The 14,886-nt window shown below is 43.4% G+C and overlaps 1 protein-coding gene across 1 annotated transcript; it reads right to left on the bottom strand.

Moving 5' to 3' along the window:
• Positions 1 to 1,415: 1,415 nt before the first annotated feature.
• LOC121649921 (gamma-aminobutyric acid type B receptor subunit 2-like) lies at positions 1,416 to 14,410 on the bottom strand. Its single transcript, XM_042001049.1, has 19 exons — positions 14,005 to 14,410; positions 11,907 to 12,044; positions 11,647 to 11,817; positions 10,218 to 10,319; positions 10,059 to 10,124; positions 9,712 to 9,900; positions 9,321 to 9,563; positions 7,598 to 7,658; positions 7,439 to 7,519; positions 7,181 to 7,331; positions 6,976 to 7,108; positions 4,283 to 4,381; positions 4,049 to 4,168; positions 3,725 to 3,835; positions 3,212 to 3,439; positions 2,985 to 3,101; positions 2,741 to 2,828; positions 2,560 to 2,662; positions 1,416 to 1,804 (listed from the first exon to the last, which is right to left on the bottom strand). The coding sequence occupies exons 1-19, from the start codon at positions 14,254 to 14,256 to the stop codon at positions 1,681 to 1,683; spliced, it is 2,577 nt and encodes an 858-aa protein (XP_041856983.1). The 5' UTR covers positions 14,257 to 14,410; the 3' UTR covers positions 1,416 to 1,680.
• Positions 14,411 to 14,886: the final 476 nt, after the last annotated feature.

Raw genomic sequence — 14,886 nt, 5'->3', positions numbered from 1 at the left:
TATAAAGAATAGATCCTCCCTAAATGACCTGAGGCACCTTTTTCCATTATCTCTTAAGGGATCTAAGCATAGCATTTGTATGGTACACACTCAAGTTTTTACCATATAAGGTTCTCTGTCCCACAGACTGGATTGACACACGAACATGCATTCTATGCAAATGGGCATCCTATAGGCAAACTCTGTGATTGGAGGACACAGGACTGAGGAATTTTCTTTGTTTAAACCCTAAATAAGACAGAACGACACATCAGGTCTTTAGGTCTTCGTTCTGGTTTTGGGACCTCCAGATTTTGCTGCAGAAATCTGTTTTGATGTCAGAACTTTTGTAATAAACTTCTTTTTATTATTCAAGTCAGCGTCCAGAGACGTTTTTGCCTGAAAGCCAATTTTTCCACATTTCCTGATCAAGATACATCACTCTCATACAGGAAAATTAAAGGCCTCTCCTACAACTGCCTCGCTAGATGCGGAAAAAGCGTTTGACAGTGTGGAGTGGTGCTACTTGTTTAATGTCCTGGAACACTTTAATTTTGGCAGTTATTTCATAAATTGTGTAATACTCTTGTATGATAAACTCACAGATAGGGTGAGCTCTAATGGATCCATTTTAAGCCCCCTTAGTACTGGACGTGGTACCAGGCAGGAATGCCCCCTGTACCCCCTAATTTTTGCATTTTTCCTGAAGTCTCTTGCCCAAAAAATCAGAGGCAAATTTTATACACACACACACACACACACATATATATATATATATATTTATATATATATAAACTTTTAATAATTATAATTATCCACAGCTTAAAAATGAATTTATCATGATTAATCACCTTTTTCTTTGCAGACCTGTGCAGACCATAAGACGATGACCCTGTAACCAACCTTAGACGAGTATAAATCCTGCTTTACTAGTCCCTCCCCTTCTCTCGTGGCGTACTCCGGCTCTGATGGTACTTTATGATTGAACAGCGTCGGTGAAAGTGAATCTCCTTCATGCAGATCGTGCAAATCACTTTTTATTTACTGGCTGTTCCATAAACATCCTTTGTACGCTTTTATCCATCAACAGAGCTGGCCAGATCTCGTTCCATCTTGCCTCACCTCCGTGTCCTGCGGCCATCACAGAGAAATGACTGCTGTACAGGCTTGTCATGCTGCACATGCGTTTAAAATCTTACCGCTATTAATTATTTATTAATTAATTAGCTACTGCCATTAATGCGTTATTTTTGACAGCCTGTATATACGTATACATATATGTTTGCACAATGAAGCTGAAACTTTTTCAGCGAGCTCTTCCTTCTTTCCACTTTTTCCAAGATGAAAACATGTTTGTCTGGAAAAATTTGGGCCGCCAACAGGCGCCGTCCATTCATGTGGCTAGTATTTGAAGTCATTTCTATGTCCATCCTCACCACTAGATGGCAGTAATCCTTACAAACTGGACCTTTAACCAAATGAACCAGTTCCTGATTTGAGTTTTTAATGTGTTGTAGAAAATATCTCAACTTTTCCAGAAGTAGGGTTTGTTCACCAACCTAACATTTAGAGTTAAAAAACAAGAAGTTTAGCTTACTGTGCTAAAAGAAAGTACTTATAGATCATATGAATGCCAGTTTCTAAATGTAAATGTCATAGCTGCTGGTTCCTCAGTAAGGTAGCTGCTTCAGTGTCCCGCCATCAGGTAACCAGGAAGTCCTCCTGGTTGGCGAACAGACTGGAGCTGCTGGAGCTGACGCCACCAATGACGGGCAGGTAGGAATGATGGAGGATGGGCAGCTGGACAGACAGACGGCGACGCACACTGTTGGAAAACACACGAAGAACAAAACACAGGATGTCAGGTCTCCTTTAAAGGGTCCAGGATGTGTTTTCCAATTCGGGAATGTCATCCAAGGCTACGATGTCTACGATCACTGATGATATCATGATGTATTTCCTGTTGACATCTTGTATGTGCCCAAATGTTCACTGCCTGTCTCTATTTTAGCTTGTTCTGTTTTTATTTAATATCTTTTATTCCTTTTAGTTTGTTAATTCTCCATTTTAATGTTTCTTTTGCACTTTGCTGTAATACCTTTAATGTTTAATGTAAAGCATTTTTAGTGCTTTACCTGTCTCGTCTATCACATATAACTCCCAGATTTACTTTTCCTTGTATGGCCATGCACCTGAGACGAAGCGTGCACGTTATTCACCACAAACACTGGAAAAACATGTTTTTGCACTTCAAAGAACGACTCCTGGCCAGTGCAGGAGTCAAACCCTGTTTACTTTATCACTAGCCGTGTTTACATGGATTAAAAGCCTGACCAGTCAAAAGCTTCTGATCCAATCACATTCAGATCAACATGTCATTCCAGTTGAGATTAAGGGGCCATCCCGATTGTTGCTGCGATCAGCATGCAGGAAAACAAATTCCAAAATTCAGGCAGATGGCTGAGCTGATGAATGGCAGGTCAGAGATAACCAGGTCCTCACACAATGCTTGTTCTACATCTTAGCTGCTAGTGTGTGCTACGTTCAGCTAATTGTTCGGGTGTACTTTGCTCCACTCACTGTTCAGGGGAGTTGATGTTGTCTAGATTTGAAACTTTCCCCTCAGAGTCTCTATGAAAATAGACCTGAGCTTCATGGGTTGATTGAGAGCCGACGGCAGCTGCTATGAATGAAAAAAAAAAAAACAGCTGATAACAGTGAAACGGTTTCTTTACAGTTGCTGGTTGATGTTCGTGGTTACCATATTTGGGTCCAGTCCCATGCAGAAACCAGTGTGGCTCAGACATGTCAGACAGCTGCATGGTGATGGTTTCTATTTGGACATCCAGCTGCAGACAACAACAGTTCAACAGCACATTTATTATCCTCAACGAAGAAAAGCTTCAGGAATCAGACATCCAGAGGAAGGAATGATTCCTGTCTGCATCTCTGAGCTGAAAATACTGTTTTATGCTGCCAGAATGACCCTTTAACAACATTCTCACCTGTAAACTCTGAATCTTCAGCTGCTGGTTGAACCTGCTGAGCTCATCCTCATCTTCCTCATCTGCAGCTTCACACGGCTGCTGCAGCTCACTGCTGCTACATAGCACATACAACATCTGGAAGTAAAAAGGGGGAGGAAACCTTAGTGTGTTGTTTTTGTTTCATTCCTCTCAGACTCTACAGGCTGCCATGGTAAATATCCAAGAGAGGAGACCATCACACTGACCTGTGGTCCAAACAGGCTGCTCAGGATGAAGATGTTGCAGCTGAGGATGAGGATGCTGCTTAGACAGAACTGAACAGGAGGATTATGGGATGCCAGCAGAGATCCTGACACTCCCGACACGCTGGACAAGGTCACAGCAAACATACAGAGAGTCAGAAGTTTACTGTTAACAGCAGGGGGCGCCATTTCTGCCGTCCTGATGTTCCAGGCCACAAAACATCCAAGACCCTGAAGACCAAACACAAGGTCTGATCACACCTCAGAGCAAGCCTAATGGACCATCTTCAACCAATCAGATCTATAAAGAGCTTCCAAGAAAAGAAGCTGTGGAAAATCACACTTTAAATCTGCTGAGTCATGGTTGGTGTTTTGGACACTCATATTTTCTGAATAATCCATTTGTCAAACAGGAAAAAGAGACGACACACATTGAAAAAGGACCCCGTCCTCTTTAAATTATTTAAGCTCTTTCATTTTTTACTATTTCAAAATGTTTATTGTGTGTTTGCTGACCAGGAGAGGCGCTTTGTATCCGTAGACGGCAGTGAGCCACAGATCCATGTTGGTGCTGCTGCAGTGTTCCGAGTACGGCCGGATGATGGCGTCCTGATCCGAAGGGTTGTTCTGAAAACATATGACCAGGTAAAAACATCCATACAGGTCCAAACAGTCATGAAGCACTGCAGGTTAGATGGCTTTTTACTTCATATCCTTCACATATCTGAGTCCTCTTAGGTTTGCACATACCTCCTGCTGTTCCTTTCAGATTTTCTTATGCTTTTTTTCTTTGCTGTTTTTCTTTCTAAAAGAAGACATTTAAGGTGAGATTCTCATCACCTCTGAGCTGTGCTGAAGCATCACCCATCTGAGAGGGTCCAGGATCTGCCAGGAAGTTAAAACGAGCATGTCCAGCAGGAAAACCCAGAGCAGGACACAGCTGGTGTGCTGCCGATGAGTCTGCATGGAAAATACAAAATCTTCTTACACTGCAGCCTGATCATGGATGGCTTTGTCTTTTCAGTCTTCATGTTTGTTTAAATTCAGAAAGCAACCCTTCAGTTTGTGATTTACCTTCTGCTCTATGCTGCAGAGAGAATAAACCCTCCACGTTTTGGTGAACAGCACAGCAAAGCCCACAGCGTGTCCCACAGAGAGAGTCCACAGACGAGCCTTCACAGGCAGCACATGAAAAACATGATCCTCACATGGACATTTAAATATCAGAGGTTTGACCTCCGGACACAGTTAAACCAATGGTTTACTTTCCTGCAAAATAATACCACAAAAAATAACTTGTTGCAGTGATGTCATGGAAAGAAAAACTATTCACGGTCAGAAAACTGCTGCTCCATTAACCTGCTACAGACATGGAGCATGCACACTCGAAGCAGAACTGCACCTCACCATGGTTAAATGCGGGACATTAAAAGAGCTTAGATAACTTATTTAGCCATCAAAACATAAATTCTAAACATACACCGCCTGGCTAAAACAAAAGTGGCCACCTGGATTTAACTAAGCTAACAGGTAGGAGCCTCCTAATGGATAATCTCTGCATGGGCCATTATCTTTCATCTGCAGCAAGTTATTTATCCCCAACTGATGCAACGAGCAGCTTCTCATGTCTTAAACAACCATGTGGAAAGACACATCTGTGGTATTAGAAAAGATGTTAATTTCTTTAAGAAGATTAGATTAGATTAGATTAGAAAACTTTATTATCCCCTTGAGGGGCAATTTGTTGTGCAGCCAGCAATGACAATGAAAATGACGCCACATTCAATTTAAAAATAAAACAAGCAAACAAAACAAAACAACAACATCACACAGGTTAATTTAAACACCCACTATTCATTAAGCCAATGGAAGCCGGAATAAATGAATTTTTTAGTCTATTTGTCCAGCACCGTGGCATAGCATACCGGCGACCTGAGGGTAACAGCCTGTATTCATGGAACAGGGGATGGGTCGGGTCAGCAGCGACAGCTCTAACTTTCCTAATGACTCAGGGTCAGATCATTGGTATTAAGCAGAGAAAACATCTCATGAGAAGCAGAAACTACTAGAGCTGGGTTCAGAACTGTCCGACTGTCATTAAAAGCTGGAAGAATGGTTGTAACCATCGTCTTCCAGGAAGAAACATGGTCAGAAAAACATCCTGAATGATGGAGATCGGTGATTTAACGTAAGAAAAACAGCAGTAGAACTCAGGACCATGTTTAATAGTGAAAGTTAGAACATTTCCACATAAACAATGTGAAGGAACTCAAGGGACTGAACGGCTGTGGAGCCAGAAGAAAACCACTAACCAGTGAGGCTAACTGAAGAAAAAGGCTTCAGGTTGCTAGGGAGCATAAAGACTGGACTCTGGAGCCATGGAAGAAGGTCATGTGGTCTGATGAGTCCGGATCTACCCTGGTCCAGAGTGATGGAGCATCAGGGTAAGAAGAGAGGAGGATGAAGGGATGCAGCCATCATGCCTAGTGCTACTGTACAAGCCTGTGGGGGCAGTCTATGATCTGGAGTTGCTGCAGTTGGTCAGGTCTAGGTTCAGGTCTAGAGTCGGGTCTAGGTTCAGCAGCATTATGTGTCCAAAGAATGAGGTCAGCTGATACCGGAATACTGAATGTGCAGATTATTCCATCTTCCCTGATGGCACGGTGCCAGGATTCATGGGGCTCAGATTGTGAAAGAGTGGTTCAGGGACCAGGAGACATCATTTACTACTAGATCGACCACCACAGAGTCCAGACCTGAACCCCATGGAAAATCTTTGGGATGTGCTGGAGGCTTTGTGCAGTGGTCAGATGAATGCTGCTGGAATCAGAGATGAAGGAGGTCCAACCAAATATGAGCGTGTGACCTTTTCTTTCTTTTTCTTTTTTTTTTTTTTTTTTGGTGACAACTTTTTATTTGGCCAGGCAGCGTTTAAACTAATGCAAAATAAAACCAAAATACCTCATAAGAAAATAAGCAATGTATTACTCATGACAACTAAATTATTGTAATGAGGCTTTATGTACAGAATAAATATAATTTTCATACAGCTCTAAGTCCACATCACGAAAAATTTAAATAACATTTAAGAGACTTTATTGTCGTAAATTTACAGTGAAATTTTGTTGGTAACAGTTCTATATCAGTAACAGTAATTAAAACATAAATGAGGACGTTTTCAAATTTTTTATTTAATTGGTTCAAATTATTTAACAAAAAGAAGTCAATAGAAATAATTTTCAGTATCTTTGCCGACCATCTTTAGAAAAAACTGAAGTTAACATGTTAACGCTGGTTCAAGGCCACGCCCCCTCCTCTGATCACCTGCTGACCCGCTTCCTGCTTCACCCAATCACATCTGCTCGTCTCGTTCTTTCAACCCCTCCTTTCCTGTCCTCATTCTTTCTCACTCATCCATCTTTCCATCTTCCTCTTCATCAGCCTTCACCTTCTCTGTGTTTAAATAATTTCTTTCTTTTTTTCTTCAGGTACCATCTGGGGGATCCTAAGGTAGCTTGGATGACCTCCATCTTGAAACAAAAACCCCATAATGAGTCACCATTGAAAAAGGGTGCAGCATCCCATCATGGCCAACCCAGGTTGGACTTCAGGTCTGGGGCCATTTGCTGCATCTCATCCCTCGCCTCTGAACCTTTCCTATCTGGCTTTTCTAAATAAACTGCCCAGAAAGCCTTTATAGAAACAATCTGTAAACAAGTCATTTCTCCTGCATCTAAAAAGCTTGTAGCAGATGGGGTTGAACTCACAGAGCAGAGGATCTCCAACGTCGGGTCAGGCAGTGAGACTCCGTTCAGGCCAGAGAGCGGGACTGAGGATGAAGAGAGGATGATGCCCAGCAGCAGCAGCTCATCCTGGGATGCGCTGCCAGTAATCAGCAGCCTGGAAGCAGACGGACACATCAGTGTGTGACGGGAGGAGTTTACACACGGAGGGAATCTACTGAGACTGTACCAGCGTTTGTGGTTGAAGATGACGACGCAGAGGATGATCAGAGTGATGAAGATGATAAAAGCAGCAGCTGATGACATGATGCTGTAGAGAATGATGCTGACCTGACGGTGCTGCAGAAGCACCAGAGTCTGGTCTCTAGCTGGTCCTCCACCTGTAGTGTTAATGAATCTAATGAGTGTAGCATTCAGAAACACTGACAGAAACAGCCGTGAGAGGGGTCACATCACATTTCTGTGAAGGAGAAGTTTAGATTCTGACCTTTAAACTTCAGCCGGTTGTCAATCAGCCGGAGCTGCTGTGTGCTCGTATTAAACTCTCCCACCAGCACGCCGCTGCTGCCTGAGGCCACACATACACCACAGTTCTGCACATGTTCAGGACTCTATAAGCAAACTAATTTTCAGCGGTTTTCATCACCTTGAAACTGAATCAGCTCGATTGACGACATTCTCTCTCCATTTCTAAAGAAAACTGGACCCTGATAAGACACAACATATAACACGCATAAATCACACACATTTCTGTTCTTTCAGGACCACAGTGTTCCTCTCAGGAACATCGATTGCTGGTCAGAAGTTCAATTCCACAAAAACTAAATTCCTTTAAATTGAGTCCCTGCAGAGGGTTCATTCTGCCATCTGCTGGGCCTTTACTGGATCGCTTTGGTGGCAACCTCTGCAACTGGTTTAAAAACAAGCTGGATTTTGAGCATCACACTAGAAGACCTGCACAGTTTCTCAGAAATATTAAAAAGATAAGATCGTTCAACGTTTAAAGATCCTGAGGCGATTTAAAATGTTTATTGCATCATGGCTGGATTACTGAAACACCCTTCCTACTTTAATCGCTGGATGGACTACCAGGGGTGTATCCAGAAAGTTTTCACTGGGATGGCCAAGATAAGTCAGAAGTTATGGGAGGGTGACCTTTAAAAAACTGTTTCAAGCTCCTTCCATTGTCAACAACAGAAGTCTGTTTACAGAAGAAACAAAAAATGATAAAATTGGAATTTTCATTAGGAAAAAAAATCAAAAACTGTACAATAAACAACTTTAAAGAACTGTATTATTCTAGCAGCAGGTTTATCATGAGCAAAGTGGATGGTTTGACATTTTGCAGGATTCAAATAAACTGTTTTTCTTAGAGTGATGTATTATTATATTTTAATTATATGAAAAAATGTTGTAAATGCGATGAAAGGCAGATAAGATATTTTCTTCTTTCTGCTCCCTTTCATTTCTTCAGTTTGACTTTCTGTTGATCTTAATTTCTGCAACTGGTTTTTAATTTAGTTGTGGTGCTAAAACCTAAACCAGTAACTTTTAGTAAACGCTGCAGCTGCATGACTGAGATGTTCTGACAGGAGTATTTCAAGAGTGTTTCAGGTGTGCTTCAGTAGTGTTTCAGGTGTGTTTCAGGAGTGTTTCGGTGTGTTTCAGGTGTGTTTCAAGAGTGTGTTTCATGTGTGTTTCAGGAGTGTTTCAGGAGTGTTTCGGTGTGTTTCGGGAGTGTTTCATGTGTGTTTCAGGAGTGTTTCAAGAGTGTTTCAGGTGTGTTTCAGTAGTGTTTCAGCAGTGTTTCAGGAGTGTTTCGGTGTGTTTCAGGTGTGTTTCAAGAGTGTGTTTCATGTGTGTTTCAGGAGTGTTTCAGGTGTGTTTCAGGAGTGTTTCGGTGTGTTTCGGGAGTGTTTCAGATGTATTCAGGTGTGCTTCAGTAGTGTTTCAGGTGTGTTTCAAGAGTGTTTCATGTGTGTTTCAGGAGTGTTTCAAGAGTGTTTCAGGTGTGTTTCAGTAGTGTTTCAGCAGTGTTTCAGGAGTGTTTCGGTGTGTTTCAGGTGTGTTTCAAGAGTGTGTTTCATGTGTGTTTCAGGAGTGTTTCAGGTGTGTTTCAGGAGTGTTTCGGTGTGTTTCGGGAGTGTTTCAGATGTATTCAGGTGTGCTTCACTAATGTTTCAGTAGTGTTTCAGGAGTGTTTCATGTGTGTTTCAGGTGTGCTTCAAGAGTGTTTCAGTAGTGTTTCAGGTGTGTTTCAAGAGTGTTTCAGGTGTGTTTCAGGTGTGCTTCAGCAGTGTTTCAGGTGTGTTTCAAGAGTGCTTCATGTGCGTTTCAGGTGTGTTTCCAGGTGTGTGAAATCTGCTTACAGTGACACCTTCAAAGTATGTGTTCTTCACAGCCTCCAGCAGGATCTTCCCAGCCTCCTCTTTGCTGACTGTCGTGTTTCTGTGGGCACTGTATTTCTCTCTGTGCTTCACCGCCTCCATCACCTGGCTCAGAGCTCTGGCAGCAACCCAAACAGCATCGTAGGCAAAGGAATGAAGTGGGCTGACCTCAGACCTGACCTGGGTCAGCTGTCTGAGGTAGAAGTTCTGGTAGTTCTGGATAGTCTGAGGGACGAGAGCACTGTTAGATGATCTCTCAGGTTCCATTTCTTGTCCAAGGTGTCTCTTTAAGTCATGCTATATCATCACATTAAGCTGAAATAAACCAGAACCGACCCAGTTTGTTTCTGACACAAAGATTAAAGGTACTGACCCGTCCAGAGATGCCTGGTGTGTTTTTGCTGCTGAACTGTCTGATCTGTAGCCTAATAGATCCGTCTGCAGCCGTCAGCAGACTGTTGGCCGTGCAGCCTGAATGCCTTAACCCCAGCCCCCATCTAGCTGGTCCCCCAGCTGCTACGATCCACTGGTACCGAGCTCCAAACAGATTCAGTCTGTAAGCCTGAACATCACAGAATTACATTCGCCACCATCCATTTTTATTAACTTTGTGGATTTTGATATGTCCCCTTTCCTAAATGAAGAGGTCCAAAGCAGGAAAAACAGACCACAGAGACATCCACAAACTTTTGGTAGTTTAATGAACCACATTGCACTTACACAGCAGAAAACCTCAGAGGCAGAATCACCATCAAACTGTCCAATGATGATGCGAATGTCTCGTTCCTGCAAAGTAGAACTGCAATCTATAAATGAGTCACTGTGAAAGCAGCTGCAGCCTGACTTCAGACTGGAACCTGGATTTAAAGCATTCAGTACCTTCAGCTTCTTTAGGGTGCTGCAGGCATCTTCAGAGAAACTTTCTGTGGCAACGAGCTGAATATCAGCCTTCAGCAGCTGCCGGATCAAATCCTTCATCATCTATGGAGACAAAGACAAACAAGAAGGGATGCCACATAGAACACTGAAAATTTATTTGGTGTGAAAGCTCTGACAAAAAAGGTCAAATACATTTGATGGTTTTCAAATAAACTGAGACATTTTTGCTGCCCATCAATCTGAGAAGGGTTATGAGGTCATTTCCTAACTATCCACTCTATCATTCTGCAGAGAGAAGGATCATTCATATGTGGAAACATTTAAGACAGCTGCCAATCTACCCAGAACGTCCCAGCAAGTTCAGCCCAAGGTCAGAGAAACTGGAAAAAACCCCAAGAGGAAACTCTTCACATCTCAGACTTTCCAGGCCTCAATTAGCAGGTTAAATGTTAAAGTTCATGACAGTCCAGTTAGAAAAATACTGAACCAGTATGGCTTGTTAGAAAGCCTTTTCTCTCTAAAAGAACATGGCAGCAGACTGTTGTGTTGTCTAATAATACACGCGAGTCCGGCTGTTCTCTTGCATGGCGCTTTATTCATTTTTACTCTCTCGTACTCCTAACGTGCGGGTCCTACATCCTATGTCTGGACACGTCGCACAACTGATGTCATAACCAAAGGCCAGTGTATTTCTTAACACTTACAAATTAAATAAAGCCATAACACCACACAGACTTAGGTTGGCAAAGCTGCATCTGAACAAACCACCAGGCTTCTGGAACAATGTTAGACAGATCAGACCAAAGTGGACATGTTTGGTCAGAATGCAGAAAAAACTGTCCAGCACGGTGGTGGAAGGATGATGATATGGGCTTGTTATGCTGCCACAGCCACTAGTATTTTAGAATCATATCTGTACTTGAGGAGGAATCGAGAAACACTGTTCTAGAGTCAGATGTGAGTCCATCTGTCTGACAGCTAAAGCTTTGCTGAAACTGTTTCATGTAACAGGACAGTGATCCCAAACCCAGCAGCAGATCTACACCAGAACCAGATGTTGACATGGTACAGTTAAAGTCCAGACCCCAACCTGACTGAGATCTCAACCATGAGAGAGACTGATGACATCATCCAGGAAACCATGACTGCAACTTCCTGTTGCTGGAGGAGCTTCTACAAGCTGCTGGATCCTGGAGAGGAAGCAGTTTTTGATCTGATCCTGACTTTTGGCTCAGTTTTTGTTCTTTATCATATTTCATTGCTATTTTTATTTGAGGTTGGATTTATTTAATTATAAGACCTGATAAGGACCAGCTGATGTCCATGTCCTAGCATTACATTAATATTTCAGAACTGAAAGAGGTATTTAGTAAGAAGATGTTCATGTGTTCAGTCACTTCAATAAATTTTATTTTGTTTGTTTTTTTACCTCAGACTGTCCGGGGCCTTCCTTTGTGACGAGGCCAACTTTCTTCCACTTGTAGCGCTGCAGCAGCTTCACTGCGGCCTGGTTCAGAACTCGGTCTGATGGCATGGTGCTAAACAGGTTCCTGTACCACCTCCTGTTGGACAGGCTGGGGGATGAGGCTGCAAAAGACACCTGAGACATAAACGGACACTTGGTAAAGACGCCTGTAAAAAAATGAATGAATTAAATGAATCATGTGATGATGAGGCTGAGCGTTGCACCTGCACCAGGCTGAGGGCTGGCAGAGCACGGGCGATGAGTGCCGTCACAGGTGGACAAACACCTCCAAGCAACAGCAGGTAGCGGGGTCCCACCCACATGGCATCAAACAGGGCTTTGAGAGCTTTAGCTGGGTCACACTGCATGATGAACATGATGAAACCAGCAGCAAAATGTTACTGAACACAGCCGCAAACACTGCTGTTAGATACGTAACCATATCCACTCTACTTTATACGTCTAAGCCACTAAATGCACCTGACAGCTTCAGTTATTTTACATGAGATCAATAAGTTTACACACCAGTGAAATGACAGCATCACACAGTTGCTGCAGATTTATCGGCTGTGCATCCATGAGAGATGGGAGTAGACTCACACCTGGTGGTGTGGATTGCCTCTTACCTGACAGGCAGACCTCAGTAAACACAACTCAGTGTTCTCTCCAGTCCTATCCACCCTGTACATGTCAGACTTCCAGCACAATACAATCTTTTTAGTCTGTGTGGGTGGTAGCGGTGGTGAGGTGACTAATCTCACAGCTTGGGGACAGAAACTGTTCCGCATCCTGCTGGTCCTGAAGCTGTTTTCCTGATGGCAAAATGTGAACTTGAGTGTGGTCTTGGAGGTGGGGATCCTGTCGTCCTGCTCATACAGCGGTCCTTACAGATGTCCAGCAGCGTAGGAAGAGGGCCACCAGGGATTTTCCAGGCCATCGTCACAGTTCTGTGCAGCTGGTGTGGACAGGAGGATGAGTACCGGAAGATGATCCAGGACTCTGTTGTATGGTGCAAATCCAGCCACCTGCACCTCAACAGCAAAACCAGTAAGATGGTGTTAGACGTCTGGAGGTCCAGGCCGCTCCTGGATCCTGTGACCACTGAAGGCAACTGTGTGGAGCTTGTGCAGACCTACAAATAGCTGGCCATGCAGCTATTACTTTTAATAATTTTCATTTATGATTTTATTATGATTTAATTGTGAGTTTTGCTTTTGTTGCTGAATTTTACTACTTTTCAATGCTTTCTTTGCACCATTTGTCAAGCTTTTAATGTTTTATGGAAAGCACTTTGAATTGTCTTGTACATGAAAGGTGCTATGTGTGGAAGCCGTTGGAGTCCAGTGAACTCATCGTCATGTTCTAGAAAGCAGGTGGAGATGATCTGAGCTTTGTGACATGGTGCATTATCCTGCTGGAAGTAGCATCAGAAGATGCTCCACTGTGGTCATAAAGGGATGGACATGGTCAGCAACAATACTCAGGTAGGCTGTGCTGGTTAAACCAGGCCACGTTGGTACTAAGGGGCCCAAAGTGGGGCAAGAAAACCTCCCCCCACCATTACACCAGCAGCAGCCTGAAGCGTTGATCCAAGGCAGGATGGATCCATGTTTTCATGATGTTTCCAGCAGATTCTGAGCCGAGCAACTGAATGTGGAGCTGAAATGGAGACTCATCAGACCAGCAACGTTTCTCCATCTTCTATTGTCCAGTGTTGGTGAGTGTGTGTGAATTGTAGCCTCAGCTTCCTGTTCTTAGCTGACAGGAGGTCCCGGTGTGTCTTCTGCCGCTGTAGCCCATCTGCTTCAAGGTTGGACGTGTTGTGTGTTCAGAGATGATGTTCTGCAGATTTTGGTTGAAACCAGTGCTGATTGGACTTCCTGTTCCCTTCCTATCACCTCCAACCAGTCTGTCCATTCTCCTCTGACATCAACCAGACACTCTGGTCCAGACAACTGCTGTTTGCTGGATATTTTCTCTTCTTCAGACCATCTCTGGAAACCCTGGAGATGGTTGTGTGTGAAAATCCCAGTAAAAACTCAGACCAGCAACCATGCCACGTTCAAAGTCACTTAAATCTCTTTCTTCCTCATTCTGAACTTCAGCAAGTCGTCTCCCCCATGCTGCCATGTGATTGGCTGATTACATATTTTTGTTAGCAGAAAGTAAAACAGATTTGCTGGTGAGTTTACGTCAAATCTTTTCTTCTCTAACACATTTCACATGTTCATATATATTTGAAATCATCTGAATGAATTTACATCTAACCAGCAGCCTGGTATCTTTGTCTTTCAGCTCTCTGTGCAGACGTCTGACACCAACCTGTGAGTCCAGCAGCTGCAGCTGGATCTCATAGTTCCCCATCGGTGGTGGTTGTTTCTCCAGGTCCTGCAGAGCCATTCTGACAGCTGGGATCACACCAGCCGTCAGGTTCTCCCTCCCCAATCCGGAGCCGTCCGGCATGATCCACAACACAGGCAGAGGGTGCCGGAACTGAGCCAGCACTGGGCCGACAGTCAGCCAGCAGACCAGCAGCACCCTGAACGCCACCTGAAGCCATCCGCTTGGATCCATTGGCCGCTGCCACGGCAGACCTCTGATGCTCAGCTCTGATCCTCCTGCAGGAAAACCAGAATAATCCTCTTGCGCTGTAAGCAGCTGAGACCTGAGGAGGCCCACTGAGGAGATAAAAGGATCAGCAGCAGCACAAGATGCCACCAGGATCCCCAGTAAACACGGCTCAACACTTCCACACTAAAAACACTCTTTAAATTCAGGGTGGTAGAGACACTGTGGGGGAGGGGGCACTGGAGAAATGTTCATAGATTTTATAACCTCAGAAGGAATCTGAAAAGATTAAAAAGTTGCTGGTTAAAAGTAAACCAAACCAGAATTCAACTTGTTCCTGCTGACGATGCTGACTCTCACTTAGATGCAAACATTTGTCCACTACTTTTTCTTTCATATAGATCTGTCCCATATACTGAGACCTACTCCCTTCCCCCTTTCATTTTTATATATTTGTACTTGCGCTGCGTTGTTAGGTGTATTTTTTGTATTGTTGTATTGTGTTTCTTGTGTATGCACAGTTGTATGTTTCTATGTATGTACGTTATTTATTCCTGCTGGGGCCTCTTGGCCAGGTCATGTTTGCAAACGAGAACTGGTTCTCAAACATTTTTTACCTGGCTAAATAAAGGTTAA

Source organism: Melanotaenia boesemani, chromosome 12 (assembly GCF_017639745.1).
Source record: "Melanotaenia boesemani isolate fMelBoe1 chromosome 12, fMelBoe1.pri, whole genome shotgun sequence".
Lineage (NCBI taxonomy): Eukaryota > Metazoa > Chordata > Actinopteri > Atheriniformes > Melanotaeniidae > Melanotaenia > Melanotaenia boesemani.
This window is presented reverse-complemented; position numbering and strand designations above follow the sequence as displayed.